The 14,923-nt window shown below is 43.3% G+C and overlaps 1 protein-coding gene across 1 annotated transcript in view; it reads left to right on the top strand.

Annotated features, from left to right (window-relative positions):
- Window positions 1–14,923, top strand: part of LOC126474601 (uncharacterized) — a 692,800-nt gene that overhangs the window by 659,025 nt on the left and 18,852 nt on the right. Inside the window, exon 11 of the mRNA XM_050102077.1 lies at window positions 6,350–6,474. Within this exon, the coding sequence (XP_049958034.1) occupies window positions 6,350–6,474 (125 nt within the window). The remainder of the gene's footprint in view (window positions 1–6,349; window positions 6,475–14,923) is intronic.

Raw genomic sequence — 14,923 nt, 5'->3', positions numbered from 1 at the left:
TTTGTGTTAAAGCGTTTGACGGATGTTTCGCTTTCAATTTATTTTGAATTACATTTGTTAACGCGGTTGCTATTGTGTTCAAATATTGGATTATTACATTAGGTTGCCCATTTAAATCGTTAAAATGATTTCAGTTATGTGTGCCGGCTGGGGTGGCCGAGCGGTTCTAGGCGCTACAGTCTGGTACCGCACGACCGCTACGGTCGCAGGTTCGAATCCTGCCTCGGGCATGGATGTTTGTGATGTCCTTAGATTAGTTAGGTTTAAGTAGTTCTAAGTTCTAGGGGACTGATGACCTCAGAAGTTAAGTCCCATAGTGTTCAGAGCCATTTAAACCAAGTTATGTGTGTTCATCCCGTATATACACTAATAGCTGCATGCATAATAGCTGTATGCATTGTTGACCAGAATAAGCCATGTTCTTCACTGGCACGCCTACTGCTACATTTATATGGAAATTGTGATCTATTTGTCTATTTCTCGTTTATTTTCAAACATGATGCTTATTTTTAATTATTGTTTCTTATCAGTGGTCTAGAATATTAAAAACAAACGATTTTCCTAATTACACACCTTTTTTCTGTTCTACTTGCGTTTGTTGCAGAAAGAGGTGGCCTGACTTACTCGCTTAATTCGTAAGTCGTAGGTTATCGAGATTTTGAACTATGCTATATTTCGTACCGGAAGGATAGTCATCAACCCTCTATAGCCATCTACGTAATAATACTAAATCACGTTCGGTTTCGACCGCTGAAAGTCTTTTTCAAACCACTATGTTAACGCTTTCTGCCTGCCTGGATGTAGTACACAGCAAGAGAGGCATATCAAATGTAAAACTACATAGGTAAAAAAGGGGATCACATTTAATACACTGATACACGTGAAAATTTATAACGTTCTTTACAACATCAAGTATGAGTCGTTGAAACGCTTTGGAAAGAAAAGTCGGTCAATTTTGGTTCTGAAATTGTCAGTTGATCTACATTTTGTTGCACTCTTTGAATGATGACTGCGACGGCGCGGCATTTGTCTATTGGTCTTTGACCCACGTACCTCCGTGAGTTTCCTTAGAATCACAGACTCTCCTGAAGCGAAGTATAACGTGATCCCAACTGGTTCAGATGGTTCAAATAGCTCTGAGCACAATGGGACTCAACTTCTCGGAGGTCATCAGTCCCCTAGAACTGGGAACTACTTAAACCTAACTGACCTAAGGACATCACACACATCCATGCCCGAGGCAGGATTCGAACCTGCGATCGTAGCGGTAGCGCGGTTCCAGACTGTAGCGCCTACAACCTCTCGGCCACTCCGGCCGGCGATCCCAACTGGAAAATCTGTTTAAAATATTGGCACACTGACGTGTCAGCTGTGTGCATAAAACCTTCAATTTCCTACTGTAAAGAACTTTCTTTACGACAAGTCTAACTGAACCTACTAAGTAATGAAAAAGTTCTTGTGTAAAATGTTTGTTTTGTATTCTCATTTTAACAGTTCATGAGCTGCTACTACGTCCGCCCTAAAACACTGCTCCTGACAAAAAACACATACTTCCTCATAGTTTATGCTATCACGTTCACTCACATGTCACATTCCCTCAGCAGGAGACAGCCCAGCTATAGGATTCGCAACCTGATACGAGTATCTAAAGAACTGCAACTTTTAACGGTCAATAAAGGATTTGAAATTCGTTAATAGTTATCAGTTTTGGTACGCTCGCTCCATTCTGTCCAGATCACCAACATTCAGTAATCAAAAGTATTCGGACCTGCGATAGCGTAGTATGCTGCGCGGAACTTTTTTAACGCAGCAGAACAAGTAACAAAATTCTGTAAAAATCTCAAAACTTTGTGTAAGTGGTTGACAGCTTTGGAGAAAAGAAAAAAGCTCTATGAATATCAAGAGCTCGGATGGAAAGCAGTAGGCTACTAAGCAAAGAACGTGCATAGAAATTCCCAGCTCCGGATATACGAAAAATAGGAAACATTCGGAACAAAAGCAATTTGGAGCGTGATAAGGAATTTAGATTAAACGACGAAGCTGAGTAAATGATAATGGTGTTTTGAGAGCTCACCACGTGCAAAGAACGGACGTGATCTAATTCAGGTAAGATAAGAAACACAACGCAAAACACACAACTCGCCAAAGATGTTCGAATAAAACAAATTCACTCTGATACGGAAGATTATTAAAAGGGCAACAGCAAAAGAGATGAAGAGGATGAATTAGCAGAGCTGAAAGCTCAGTATACAACATGAGAAGCATGTGGTGGCGATTCACTATCTCGCAAGAAAGCCAAACTCGCGAAATGAAAGAGAATCGAACAACAGACAAATAATTCTAGTTCGAATACATATAAAATGCACAATACATTCACAAGAGATCCACATTAACTGAAATGAGATACCCGTGGCTAAGATACGGTAGGACAAAGGATGAGACTAAAGAAACGGAATGTAACACCACTGCCTTACTGAAATGAACTGTACGGTACGCGGGGCGTTTGAAAAGTCCGTGCAAAGTCCGAGGAATGGAACCACCGGCGCGTATCGAGGTCATGTTTAGTTAGTAGCGTCTTTGGAAAGAACGCACACCAAGTTTCAGCCATATTGGTCTATTTCTTTGTGTTTGGCATCCGTGTGAATAAAGGAAGTCAAGTGATTGTCAAAAAATGGACCAAAATGAATTTCGTGTGGTGATTAAACATTACTTTATAAAAGGCAAAACGCCTCAGGAGACTAACGAAAAGCTTGATAACATTAAGGTGACTGTGCACCTTCGACTGGAGCAGTTTATAAATGGTTTCAAAATTTTCGGAGTGGCCATATGGGCACAAGTGATGCTAAACGTTCTGGACGCCCTGTGGAGGTTATAACTCCAGAAATCATTGATAAAATCCATGATATGATGAATGATGACAGAAGAGTTAAGGTGCGTGAGATTGCTAGTGCTGTGGGCACCTCGAATGCACGGGTACATATTATTTTGCATAAATATTTCGACATGAGAAAGCTATCCGCAAGATGGGTTCCAAAACGATTGCAAGTGATGCATGGATGGTTTGCAGCTGTTCAGGAAGAATCCGTAGGACTTTAAGCATTGGTTTCAGAATTCCACTAAACGTTTTGTAAATTAGACGGCAACACTATATTGTAATTACACCGACTTTTGTCCTGTTGCTCGCCGCCGTAGCCGAGGCTGCTAACGTAGGCCTGTGTGGTGGCTCTCGACTCGAAGGGAGCAGCACCTAATCCTGTTGGTGGGAGAAATTTCCACCGCTAGTATTTCGCCGGCAAAGGGGATAAGAGGCGGCGGTGCAAGTTTCCTGACAATAAGACTTTATGTCCTGAAACCAATTCCGAAACTTTACGCAGTTTCTCTTCAAGAAGCGCATGCGACCTTGTATTCGCAGATAGTTCTCCTTCCGTCTGTGGACCCGTTGGTGAAATTCGATAGAAACAGACAATGTCCCGGTACAGTCTTTCATCTTCTCCCTTTTCTCGTTACCATATGACACAAGACTGACATCACTGTATCAGAACACATACAAACATCAATTACCATTACCCACGCTCAACAAATCCGCTTAAGACAAAATTCTCAAACAACTTTTGCAAAAGAGACGTTGTGCGTAGAGGGGGAAAACCTGTCGCAGATAGGCCATCCACAACCGCTTTCGTGTGTCATGAACAGAATCGTATGCAGCGGGCCAAAATTAACTGGATTCCGTACCTTCCGTGGCAATAATAAGCCCAACATGTTAATTTTGGTCCACTGCATACGATTCTGTTCATTGCACATGAAAACGGTTGTGGATGCCAGGTTACGTTCGGGGCCTGAAGATGTGATGTCGAAACTGGTAGAACGTTTTAATAAAGAATAAAGGACTTTAGATAAAAATACAGCAACTTGTTTTGTCATCATTATTCAAGAACCACGGGTCCGGCTGCTGTCCCACTTGATGGATTACCAGAGACTTTTCTTTTCTTTGTCCTATTCTATTACATCTCTAACTTCTACAGGTTCCTAAATACTGTTATAGAAAGTCATATCAACAATCAGTTTAAACTTCACACCCCAAATAAATGCAATACACTGTTGTCTCTCGATAATTTACACTTACGACGTGTCCATATACACATACGGTTATCAATAAAAAATTTGCCGGAGATATCAGTTCGGGTCGCCTTTTCATATCGATTAATCGTAAAAGTTCCATAAGCAATCAAATCATAAGGTGGAAAGTTTTCCAAACTTGTGTCAATGAACGTAATACAGAATCATCACGACCTTAAGCGATGCTGTCCCAGGAACAACTTCGACGCCACTTAAAGTAAAATGTAAACGTCCACCACGAAACACAGTTTGGCCACATAGAACATTAGTATTAATATTACAGGCCTAGTCTTTCTGTGCATCTAAAACAGTCTTGTAAATAGCAGGATGCCAGCAGAATACATGATGAACACAACGTCGAAGCATCTCGGCGAAAGAGTAAGTTGCGCCAGTTCGGTTACATATTCAGCAATGCGCACACCGACAAGAGTGTGAGGTACGCAGATAACGGACTCTATCTCTGGTGGACCTCTGTCTCCTTTTAACGGATAGTGTGGATCTTTGTGGTACCATGAAATGTCCACAATGCAGTGGTAACGGGCGATGGTTCTGTGTGGATATGAAATGTGTCATTCTCACAAGAAGTTTGACTCTGTGTGTTTGGAAAAATCCCTGACAGTCAAGATCGCAATTTTTTTGTTTGATAACTAGTTACTTCTTACGTACAAGCTATCTTCAGATAAAAACAATATACACTGATTAGTAAACCTGCCAAACGTTGGGTACGCCGTCATAAATTGCGTGAGCAGTTTCGTTTGTTGTACAGGCCAGTGGAACAATGATGCGAGATATTCCATAATAATATGTTTTCATATGCAATGTAAACAAATAGAATCAGTCAGTTTACATGTGTGGTCATTGTGATCATACTTACCACACAATATACTCTAAGGTAACGTCAGATGCCTGTTCCACACTAGTAACTAGTGCAGAAATATGATGTGCCCCTGATGACACAAGCCTCAGTAAACATGGAAGTGCCCATGTCGAGGCCTGTCTGCCTTGGTGTACGTGTCCACGTCCGCCACCAAGAGGCACCAGGAAACAGGTCTACCATCAAAGTATGGTTCGGCACAGCACAGACTGAGGAAAGTGCCGACTCTCTAGTAGACCCAAAGTAAATACGATCCAAACAAATTCAGCGTGCGGAAGTCCATGGCTGGCAATAACAGGTCGCGACCCAGGAAGACTGTTTGCGCGTTACTCAACCCCAGCAGACGCACTCTTGTGTGAGTTTCGTGCGCGCTTACAAAAGTCGCTCGAGGCGCCGCAGAGGCGCCACCTCATGAGACGCCACGGAAACCGTAGCTAAACAACGAAATCCAAAGAGGTGCCTCAAGCATAGGTATTGATATGAGTGAGCGCATGGCTCAACTTGTACACAATGAACTCCCCGCCCAAGAGAGAACGTTACCGCCCACCGCGTATTAGCGCTAACACTGAAGTACGGAGGAAATCGTGTAACAGTATGGAGGTGTTTTTCGTGCTCCCTTGTTGCGTTTAGTGAAACGCTAAATGCGGGAGGATATGAATACATTTGACAATATCGTGTACTGCATACAGTAGAGGAACAATTCATAGATGTTGATTGCTAGTATCAGCCTAACAGTGCACCTGCCATAAAGCAGGATCTATGAACCACTGGTTTGTGGATACTAAAATCCCTGAGATGGACTGGTCTCTCCAGAATCCCGACCTGTATCCATGGGAACACGTTTGGCACTGTTTAGAACGGGGACATTGCCCCAGACCCCAGCGCCCAACATCACTGCTTCCGTCTCTTGAAGAAGAATGAGTTCCCATTCTCCCAGCAGAGTTCAAGCTGTAATAAAGGGTACACCATATCTTGATGTCACATTCCCTCGTACAGTAGTGTATCTCAACATATATCAAAATGTGTTGTTACAGATGTGAACCTGTTGTGCTCCAATGTTGTATTACTCCTGTAATTTGTTCTGTAAGCTTTGGTTGTATTTCAGTTTACAATGCGTAATGATCAGTAATTGAAGATGTGTTTTTGATATCAGTATCGATCTGTCATGATTCCAGATACATTACATGCCTTATAGTTGAAACTTTCATTTACTAGTAACGATAGGTTGGATACCACTTGCCAAAAGTCTCTGTCGATAGAATCATATCCAGCCTATGTTTGAGTGGTGCGCTGTACACTTGATGCGCCCGACCCCCTGTCTGCGTCATGGGCTAACGCCATCACACTTGTATGTTGCAGCTCGTGGCTTTGGAATGCGTGTCGTCGGAGGAAAGACGGGAGCCGACGGCCGGCTGTTCGCCTACATCGTGTGGACTGTTCCGGGCGGGCCTGCAGAGAAAGGCGGACTACAGCAAGGTGACAAGGTGAGGCGTCGCTTGTACTGTACCCACATAGTCTTTCAACTTTTCTAGGCTTAATTCACCTGTTGATTTCTGAAACCCTTTTACAATACCGGGAGAAACCTACAGAGATACCTGCGAGAAGATATGGCGACCTGAAAATTGTCGAAACATCAGTGCAGTCACACGATGATGACGATGATTGGTTTGCGGGGAGCTCAACTGCGCGGTCATCAGCACCCTTACAAAGTTCCAATTTTTTCACAGGATCCCGTGATCCAAGGGCAGCAACGCTAGGAAATCACACGAGGAAGTTTGCATTCGCACGTAGAAACTACTACGTGTTTTCAAGTTCACGCAAATAACTTTTTGGACAAAACGTGCTCTACTCTTTGTTAATATCTGGAACACGATCACAAATGGCCATAGAATATCATAATCGAGTTATGACAACTAGCGAATATTCAGGACAACGATGTTATGACACAATCAATCACATATTTGCTGACTAGTGTTTTGCAACTTTTTAGGAGCTACCTCTGTGGTTTTTAATGGATCCACCCTGACACTTTGCCCTCAGACGGCACTGAAGTCACCATAAAGTTTCTCTGGCGAACACATCGCAGTGGGAGCTACAGCTCAGATGTAGTGCATACGACTACCAAACCCTGAGCTGGCGTCAGTGTGGCCTCGGAAAAATAGGTATTACTCAATTTGGTGCAGCTCCTCGTCCCTCACAGATGCAGCACTTATTGTCTACAGGCAACATTTTTTGCATGTCGTTGCCTAAATGAATTGTGTCTTACAGTGCTACTGTCTAAAAAGAATTCGGGCAAGTGAGAGTACGACGAGGTCTGAGAGTTCCGTACAAACTTAATTATCTGTGTAGAAAGTAATAATAATTTCGTGCGGGTCAGCAGCAAGGTGCAAGTATTTCTGTTGGGCACCACTTTGGCCACTTGCGTGTGCCCAACCAATCCCCGTTCTTCAATCAGGGAAAGGGGACCTACAATTTAACGAGGAATCGGAATGACGTCTCATTACTGTCGACTCCTCACGTCGTTGAGACGTGAAGACAAAGTTAAAACGAAGATTGAAAAAATGTGTTGTCCAACCAAGATTCGATCTCGCGACTTCTGCTTTCGAGGAAAGCGCATTACCGCTAAATCAAAATGCCCGACACGCATGTAAATAGTACATCTATAAGTTTTGATGATTGAGGCTCCAAGTATCAAAATGTATGATATAAATGGCCACATTTTTTTTGTTTTATTCAAGTTGAAGATTTTTTTATTTTTTTATTTTTTATTTTTTACACCGCCAAGGAACCGCGTAACTTAGTAATTGACACAAACTTAAACTTCGTGCCTCTACCAGTTTCTGACGAAAAGGGGTCTTCAAAGACGGACAGACAGGCAGTCATAAGGGCAACAAAGCAATCCTATAAGGGTTCCGTTTTTTACCGACTGAGATACGGAGCCCAAAAATGAAGCCGTGTCTTTCCATATAAATTACTTAAAGTCCTGAACCGCGTTTTTCCATATGTTTCCGTACGTCTAGTGTTGGGAACTACTTAACAGAATTTCTAGCGTTTTTCACTAATAGATAGACTGATTGACAGAAATGTCATTGTATGTAACTTATAATTACATTAATGATGAGTGTGCAACATATATATTGTTATCTGCTCCATATTTAATTGGCGTTTAAAGTGATGTCACGTGGCACTGATGGGAGCTACAGAGGAGGGATACCTGGCGGGAAAAGCTGTGAAGTAAACAGTCGCCGCAACTCCAGAGAGCAGAGTGGTATCTGTACATATTATAAATTATAGTCCCCCGCCGTATGTTCTGTGTATGTGTATGTGAAGGCCAATCTCAGGAACTACTGTAGGGATTTAAATATGGTTTCACTGATAGGCCTACTTAGGAGGTAGGATTTAGTGTACTATTTATTAGCGCTAGATCAAACAAGTAGATACTTCGTACTAATCGTGCAAACTCGGAGCATGTCGCTAGTTAATTAATATTTATTCGAAGCTGCTAAATGTGCTGTCCTCTTGAATTGAAGAAAAAGACACCTACAGACTGGCATTACATCATCACTCAGGCTACATAGATTATACAAAATTCACTCTTTATTTCGTATATTTCCTAACTTCCTGTTCTGTATCGCAAATACCGACCAACTTAGCCACACGAGCAATGGAAGAGTAATCTAAAATTCATCTTAAGTAACACATGACATGTCCCAGACCAAATCTGAGCCAAGACTTACTTATTAGTGCTCTAAAATTCAGCACTAAAATTTCGACAACTTTCGGACCGCCTTTGGCTGCTTCCAACTTCACAACACTCCAGAATTTGCTTTATAAATCATTTACTTTTCGATTGGTTGAAAACAGTTTAATGCAAGAAGATTATGAGAATATTGATCCCTTGGTCCAAATCTGTGGCAGATTGCTATATTGTTAATACCTGTAATCAATGTATTCCATTCTGACGTCTAAGCTGCAAGCGTGTTCCGCCGTCTCCTTACTCGATTCAACTAATGTCACGTGGACCAGCATCCCCCACTCCAATATGCGCTGCTGCTGCACATGCGTTGCCACAGACTACGCTTGACATTAAAATTCTCGAATGCCCGACGCTGTGTTACTGGAATCGCCCTTTTCACGGCAGTTCTTGTACATAACGATTCTTCTGCATTTTCGCAATCCATTCACATGATAAAAGTGCAATAAAAGATATGTCTACTTTGGAGCACAGTGGTAATAGTAACGTTGGAAGACCAACGTTGGTATACACACGGTCCAGTCGCATTAATATGACCACCGTCTATGTCGGACGTTAACGTGCCGACGGTAGCTGGCAGCACTAGCAGTGAAGGGTACACAAAGCGAGTATGTGAGAGACGCGACACGGGTGCCGTCGTTGTCACAACGCGGAAAGAGCGATTTATCCGACATCCAAAAAGGGGATGATCATTAGCTTTTGGGCCAAGAGTGGAAGCATTTCTGAAACGGCTAAGTTTGTAGATTGTTCGAGCGCTGCGGTGTTTAAAGTATTCTGTGTACGGAAAAATGATTCTATCAAAATCCGAGGTCGAGGCAATCGTGGTGCACGACGAAGCCATTGAGGACAGGGAGGAACGACAGTTGAGGAGATGTGCTCGGGCCAATAGATGTTCAACAGTTGAGCAGCTGCCGGCCGCTGGTGGCCAAGCGGTTCTAGGCGCTTCAGTCCGGAACCGCGCGACTGCTACGCTCGCAGGTTCGAATCCTACCTCGGGCATGGATGTGTGTGATGTCCTTAGGTTAGTTAGGTTTAAGTAGTTCTAAGTTCTAGGGGACTGATGACCTCAGATGTTAAGTCCCATAGTGCTCATAGCCATTTCATTTTTTTTTTTTTTTTTTTTTTTTTTTTGCACAGCTGAGCGCCTAGGTGAACTAATGGGTTACAACAGTACTTTCTAAACGACTGTACAGCGAATGTTGCTGCGCATGAGCCTCCGCAGCAGGCGCCTGACTCGTGCATCCATGCTTACAGCTGTTCGTTAGCAATGAAGGCTGGAATCTGCTCGCCAATATCATAATTGACCGTCCAATGAGCGGCGACAGGTGTCCTTTTCAGATGAATCACGTTTTACGCTCCATCGGACAGATGGCCGATGGCGTGTACAGCGTAAAACGTCTGAGAACAAACGCGTACAGACCAGAGGTGGAAGTGATCTGGTATGGGAAATGTTTTAACAGCTTTCTCTGAGTGAGCTCGTAATTCTGAAAGGCACAATGCATCAGCACAAGTATGCATCTATCATTGTGGACCATGTCCACCGCTACATGCAGTTTGTTTTCCCTCAGCATTGTGGCATCTACCAGCAGGACAATGCAACGTGTCTCTCAGCTCGCAGTGTATGTGCGTCGTTCGAGGAGCACCAGGACAAGTTTAACGTCTTCCCCTGACCACCAGACTCCCAGGATTTTAACCCAGTCAAGAATCCGTGGGACCATTTCAATGGGGCTGCTCCCGCTATGGATCATGGCCACGTCACTGAAGGGAGTATGGCTCCATATCCCTGTCGGTAGCTTCCAGACTTTTTTCCTGCATGTCTCGCAGCGTCCCGCTCTGCAGAAATTGGTTACTCAGGCTTCTGACAAGTGGTCACATTAATGCGACTGGACAGTGTAATATCCCCTCTCCCAGTTGGAGTTGTTGCGGCATATTCTAAATTCTGTAGAATCCAAGTATGTAGAAGCATAAGACAAGATTTTAGTTTCACCAAATGTTACTTGTGAGATTGTGCTCAGAAACTGAAATTTCTAAGTTCTTAAGCTCTCCATTTTACTGTGCCTTTGGAATTAAGCTCTCGACGTTGAGAAGAAATGCACTGAATTTTCTTACGTTCCTTTGAAAAGCGGAGCTGGCACAAGCAGCTGCATCGGTCCCACGCTCTATTCTCCATTTGGCATCGTAGGAGAAACGAATCGGATTCGCAGTATCAGTAGATTTTTTGCAAACTAAGCACCAGATATTCCGTACAGCTAGTTTCCCAGTCACTCTCCAGTGACGAATACGTTGGCAAACAACGACCTCTGAGACCCTCAACTCACATCTAGAACGTATAATGGGCATCTTGTAAGTGTGCAACCGACTCCAGAGTTGAGGCAAGTAAATTCTCTTACAGCAGGTCGTCTACAGCAGTTCAGTACGCCGTGGCACCACCTCATCTGAATTACAGCAATATTCAAAATACTTTATTTAGATTAATCATATGTTAACGCTCCGTCAGCCTAAAATTTTATTCACACGTCGTTGAAAATCAGTCTTTCGTTCTGAAGTGGAATTTCACCCAAATCTACAGTTTAGAATTTTTGCTCAAGATATTTATGTATCAGACCGGACTCTCAAACATCCTAACTCAACTAAGTTCCAAGCCACTAGTTAGACAACTTCCACTCACGTGAAATTATCATCCGCTTTTACTAACACCAGAGTATTCTTTCGGTTACCTACTGCATCCACTAACCAATCGTACGTCTACAATATCTACACTATAGTTTATGCAACAGTCCCAATTAAATACATTATATATGACTGGCATGAGTCAACCATAGTTTATGTCTTCTTGTTGTACATGGCTCTGCTTCTGGATCTTATTGTTTGTTGTAAGTCGCTCATCTTGTTGCTCCACATTTTTAAGTACTGACTCACTTACCCGAAGGTCACACAACTGTACGTATCATCACATCTCTAACTTCCCTTCCTTATCTGTTACACATGCCGGACCCACTCCTTAGATCTACTTTTAGCTAAGCGAACTACGACTGAACCCACACCCAAACTCAGCTCATTTAAGGAGGCAATACTTCGAGAAATAATACACCTAAATTGCAGCTAGTTTGTAACGTCAAGTGCAGGAACAGAAAATTTCAATCAACTCCCTCTCGTGCTACAACTACATAAAAGAGCGTGACAAGCGAAAAGCCGCAAAACTGCAGGCCCAGAGTCGAAATCAATCACGCAGGCTTACTGTATTGCCCCTGAGTATTCTGATGCCCACTTCATATTTCACCCTGCCATTTTCAGGTAAGACATTGCCTAATGGTGTGCGGCTCCGTCAAGCACCCGTTAATATTCCCAGAGAAAATGCTATACAAACAAAGCCCGATGATTTCACGCGGAAATCAGTCCGCTTATACAGTCTCCTTATCGTTAAAAGTTAATGTCCGTCGATGAAGGTTCCTTAATAGACGTAAGCAACCATTAGATATAAAAATATTAACTTCAGACAGAATTGTATGAGCGTCATCTCGATAGCAATAGGCCCTATAAGTAACAAAAAGAGAAACGTAATCACGAAAACAACAAAATGACACTCCGTCAAATATTAAAACTTTTCATTGCGGTGTAAAAATTGGAAACTTGCTTTTGCATGTTCAGAAATGTAAAATCGTGTACTTCGAACAATGCAGAATAAGACTCTTGCTCTTCTCTGATTAGTATATCAACGAGCCTCAATTGGGCGCTTTCAGTTCATATAGATGTACTGACGAATGAAGATATTCTGAGCACTACCCACCGTGACAGTGAATAGGTTCTTCTCGCGTCACAGGGACGTGACGCTGTAAGGAATGTATATAAATGGTATCAACACAAATGGGGCTCATTATAGCAACTATACGGGACGTAAATGGGGAAATTCACTGACATGAGCGACTTTGAAGGAACTTTGGTATGGACCGGCGCCTGTGAACGACCGTCTCGGAAGCGGCGTAGATGGTTGCCCGTTCACGTGCTACTGTCGTGATAATCTACAAGGCAGGCCAAAAGTCATTACCCATCGTAACCTAATCGAATACATAACAAACAACTCGAATTCTGAAATAACTGAAAGCTTTATTGAAGGTACAACCTAATTTATAACATCCTTGCCCTAATTTTTTTTCCATCCCTGCTGTTACTTTTCGTCAGACGATTTGGGACCCTTAGGCATGATTGTCGCACAGTCATTTATTAGAATAAGGTCTTCAAAAGCGTTGTAAATAGCTTCTTTCAGCTCACAGTTGTCTGTGGTTTTGTAGCATTGTCTTTAACATAACACCAAAAGAAGAAATTTCTTGAGATAAGGTCAGGACATCTGGAAGGCACTACTATTGTCCCTCGTCCTCCAGTAACTATTCCAACAAATTTCTCATCACCGCACTTTCGCACAGCTGTCGCGCAATGTGCGGCATCATCATGTCGAACGTAATGTGAGTTGAAGTAGTAGTAGGTTCTTTGTAGGTTGTCAACATTTCCATGTTTTCGGTGGACTACAATGGGTAACGACTTTTTGTCTCCCTCCCCCCCCCCTCCAAACACACACACACACACACACCGTTTGGTATAAAGTCGTTAAAGGACCGTGACCACGAGTAGGTGACTGGCGTATCACCCGACGTGATGGTATGGGGTGCCATTCGTTACACGACTCGGTCACCTCTTGTTCACATTGATGGCACTTTGAACAGTGGACGTTACATTTCAGATTTGTTACGACCCGTGGCTCTACCCTTCATTCGATCCCTGCGAAACCCTACATTTCAGCAGGATAATGCACAACCGCATGTTGCAGGTCCTGAACGGGCCTTTCTGGATACAGAAAATGTTCGGCTGCTGCTCTGGCCAGCACATTCTCCAGATCTCTCACCAACTGAAAACGTCTGGTCAATGGTGGCCGAGCAACTGGCTCGTCACTATACGCCAGTCACTACTCTTGATGAACTGTGGTATCGTGTTGAAGCTGCATGAGCAGCTGTACCTAGACACGCCATCCAAGCTCTGTTGGACTCAATGCCCAGGCTTATCAAGGCTGTTATTACGGCCAGAGGTGGTTGTTCTGGGTACTGATTTCTCAGGATCTATGCGCCCAAATTACTTGAAAAAGTTCTAGTATAATATATTTTTCCAATGAATACCCGTTTATCATCTGCATTTCTTCTTGGTGTAGAAGTTGTAATGGCCTGTAGTGTACAATGCTAGTGCAGGCACAAGCGTTTCGGAGCGTACAGTGCAGCACATTCTGTGGCGTCGCAACAGATGACCATCTCGTTTTCCCATGTTGGCCCATCGTCAGTTAATATTGCAGCGGGACTGATTGCAGCGGGATCATCATAGATCGACCGTGATTCAAAGGACATGTGTCACTTGAATCACATTTGTTGGTACACCAGGCTGAAGGCAGTGTCCACGCACGCCGCCATCCAGCCTAAAGGCTGCTCGAAACGTGCACCGTGCCACGAAAGCCGCCTGTGGAGGCATCATTGTGTTATGGGGAACATTTACCGGACTTGCGTGGGACGAATGGTAGTAATAGAATGCACTATGACAGCTGTCGACCATTACTGATGATCTCTTGTATCCCGTTATGCTTGATGTCTTCCCCAAAGGCGATGGTATCTTCCATCAGGATACTTGTTGTCCATCTCAAAAGACTGCAATCGTCCTACAACAGACTGAGGAGCATGACAGCGAATTCACGTTGATTTAATGATCACCAGATTCGCTTCATCTGAACGCGACAGAACACAGCTGGGGCGCTATAGGCCGCCATTTCCGCACACACAAACCACAGGCCGGTAATTTAGGCATATTACGTGACATGTGCTTAGATGTCTAGTGCCACATAGTATGGCAACCTACCAAGGACTTGCCACGCAGAATCTCTGCACTACTGCGTTCCACAGCAGTGATATGAAATTTGATGATCACATAGACTCAATCTAAGGTGAACAAAGAGAAACACTTACTTTCGTCGGTGGACACAGGGAAATTAGGACAGTCTGTACAGGAGATTCCCTACAAAACAGTCGTACGCTTTCTTAGAATATTATTACCACACGAAATAGGTTTGATATGGGATACTGAACATATTAAAAGAAGAGAAGCACGAATGGTTTTGTTTGACGCACGGGAGAGCGTCACGGGAATCT

The sequence above is a fragment of the Schistocerca serialis genome, chromosome 4 (genome assembly GCF_023864345.2).
Source record: "Schistocerca serialis cubense isolate TAMUIC-IGC-003099 chromosome 4, iqSchSeri2.2, whole genome shotgun sequence".
Classification (NCBI taxonomy): domain Eukaryota; kingdom Metazoa; phylum Arthropoda; class Insecta; order Orthoptera; family Acrididae; genus Schistocerca; species Schistocerca serialis.
Note: the sequence above shows the minus strand (reverse complement) of the source record. Positions and strands in the feature narration are given on the sequence as shown.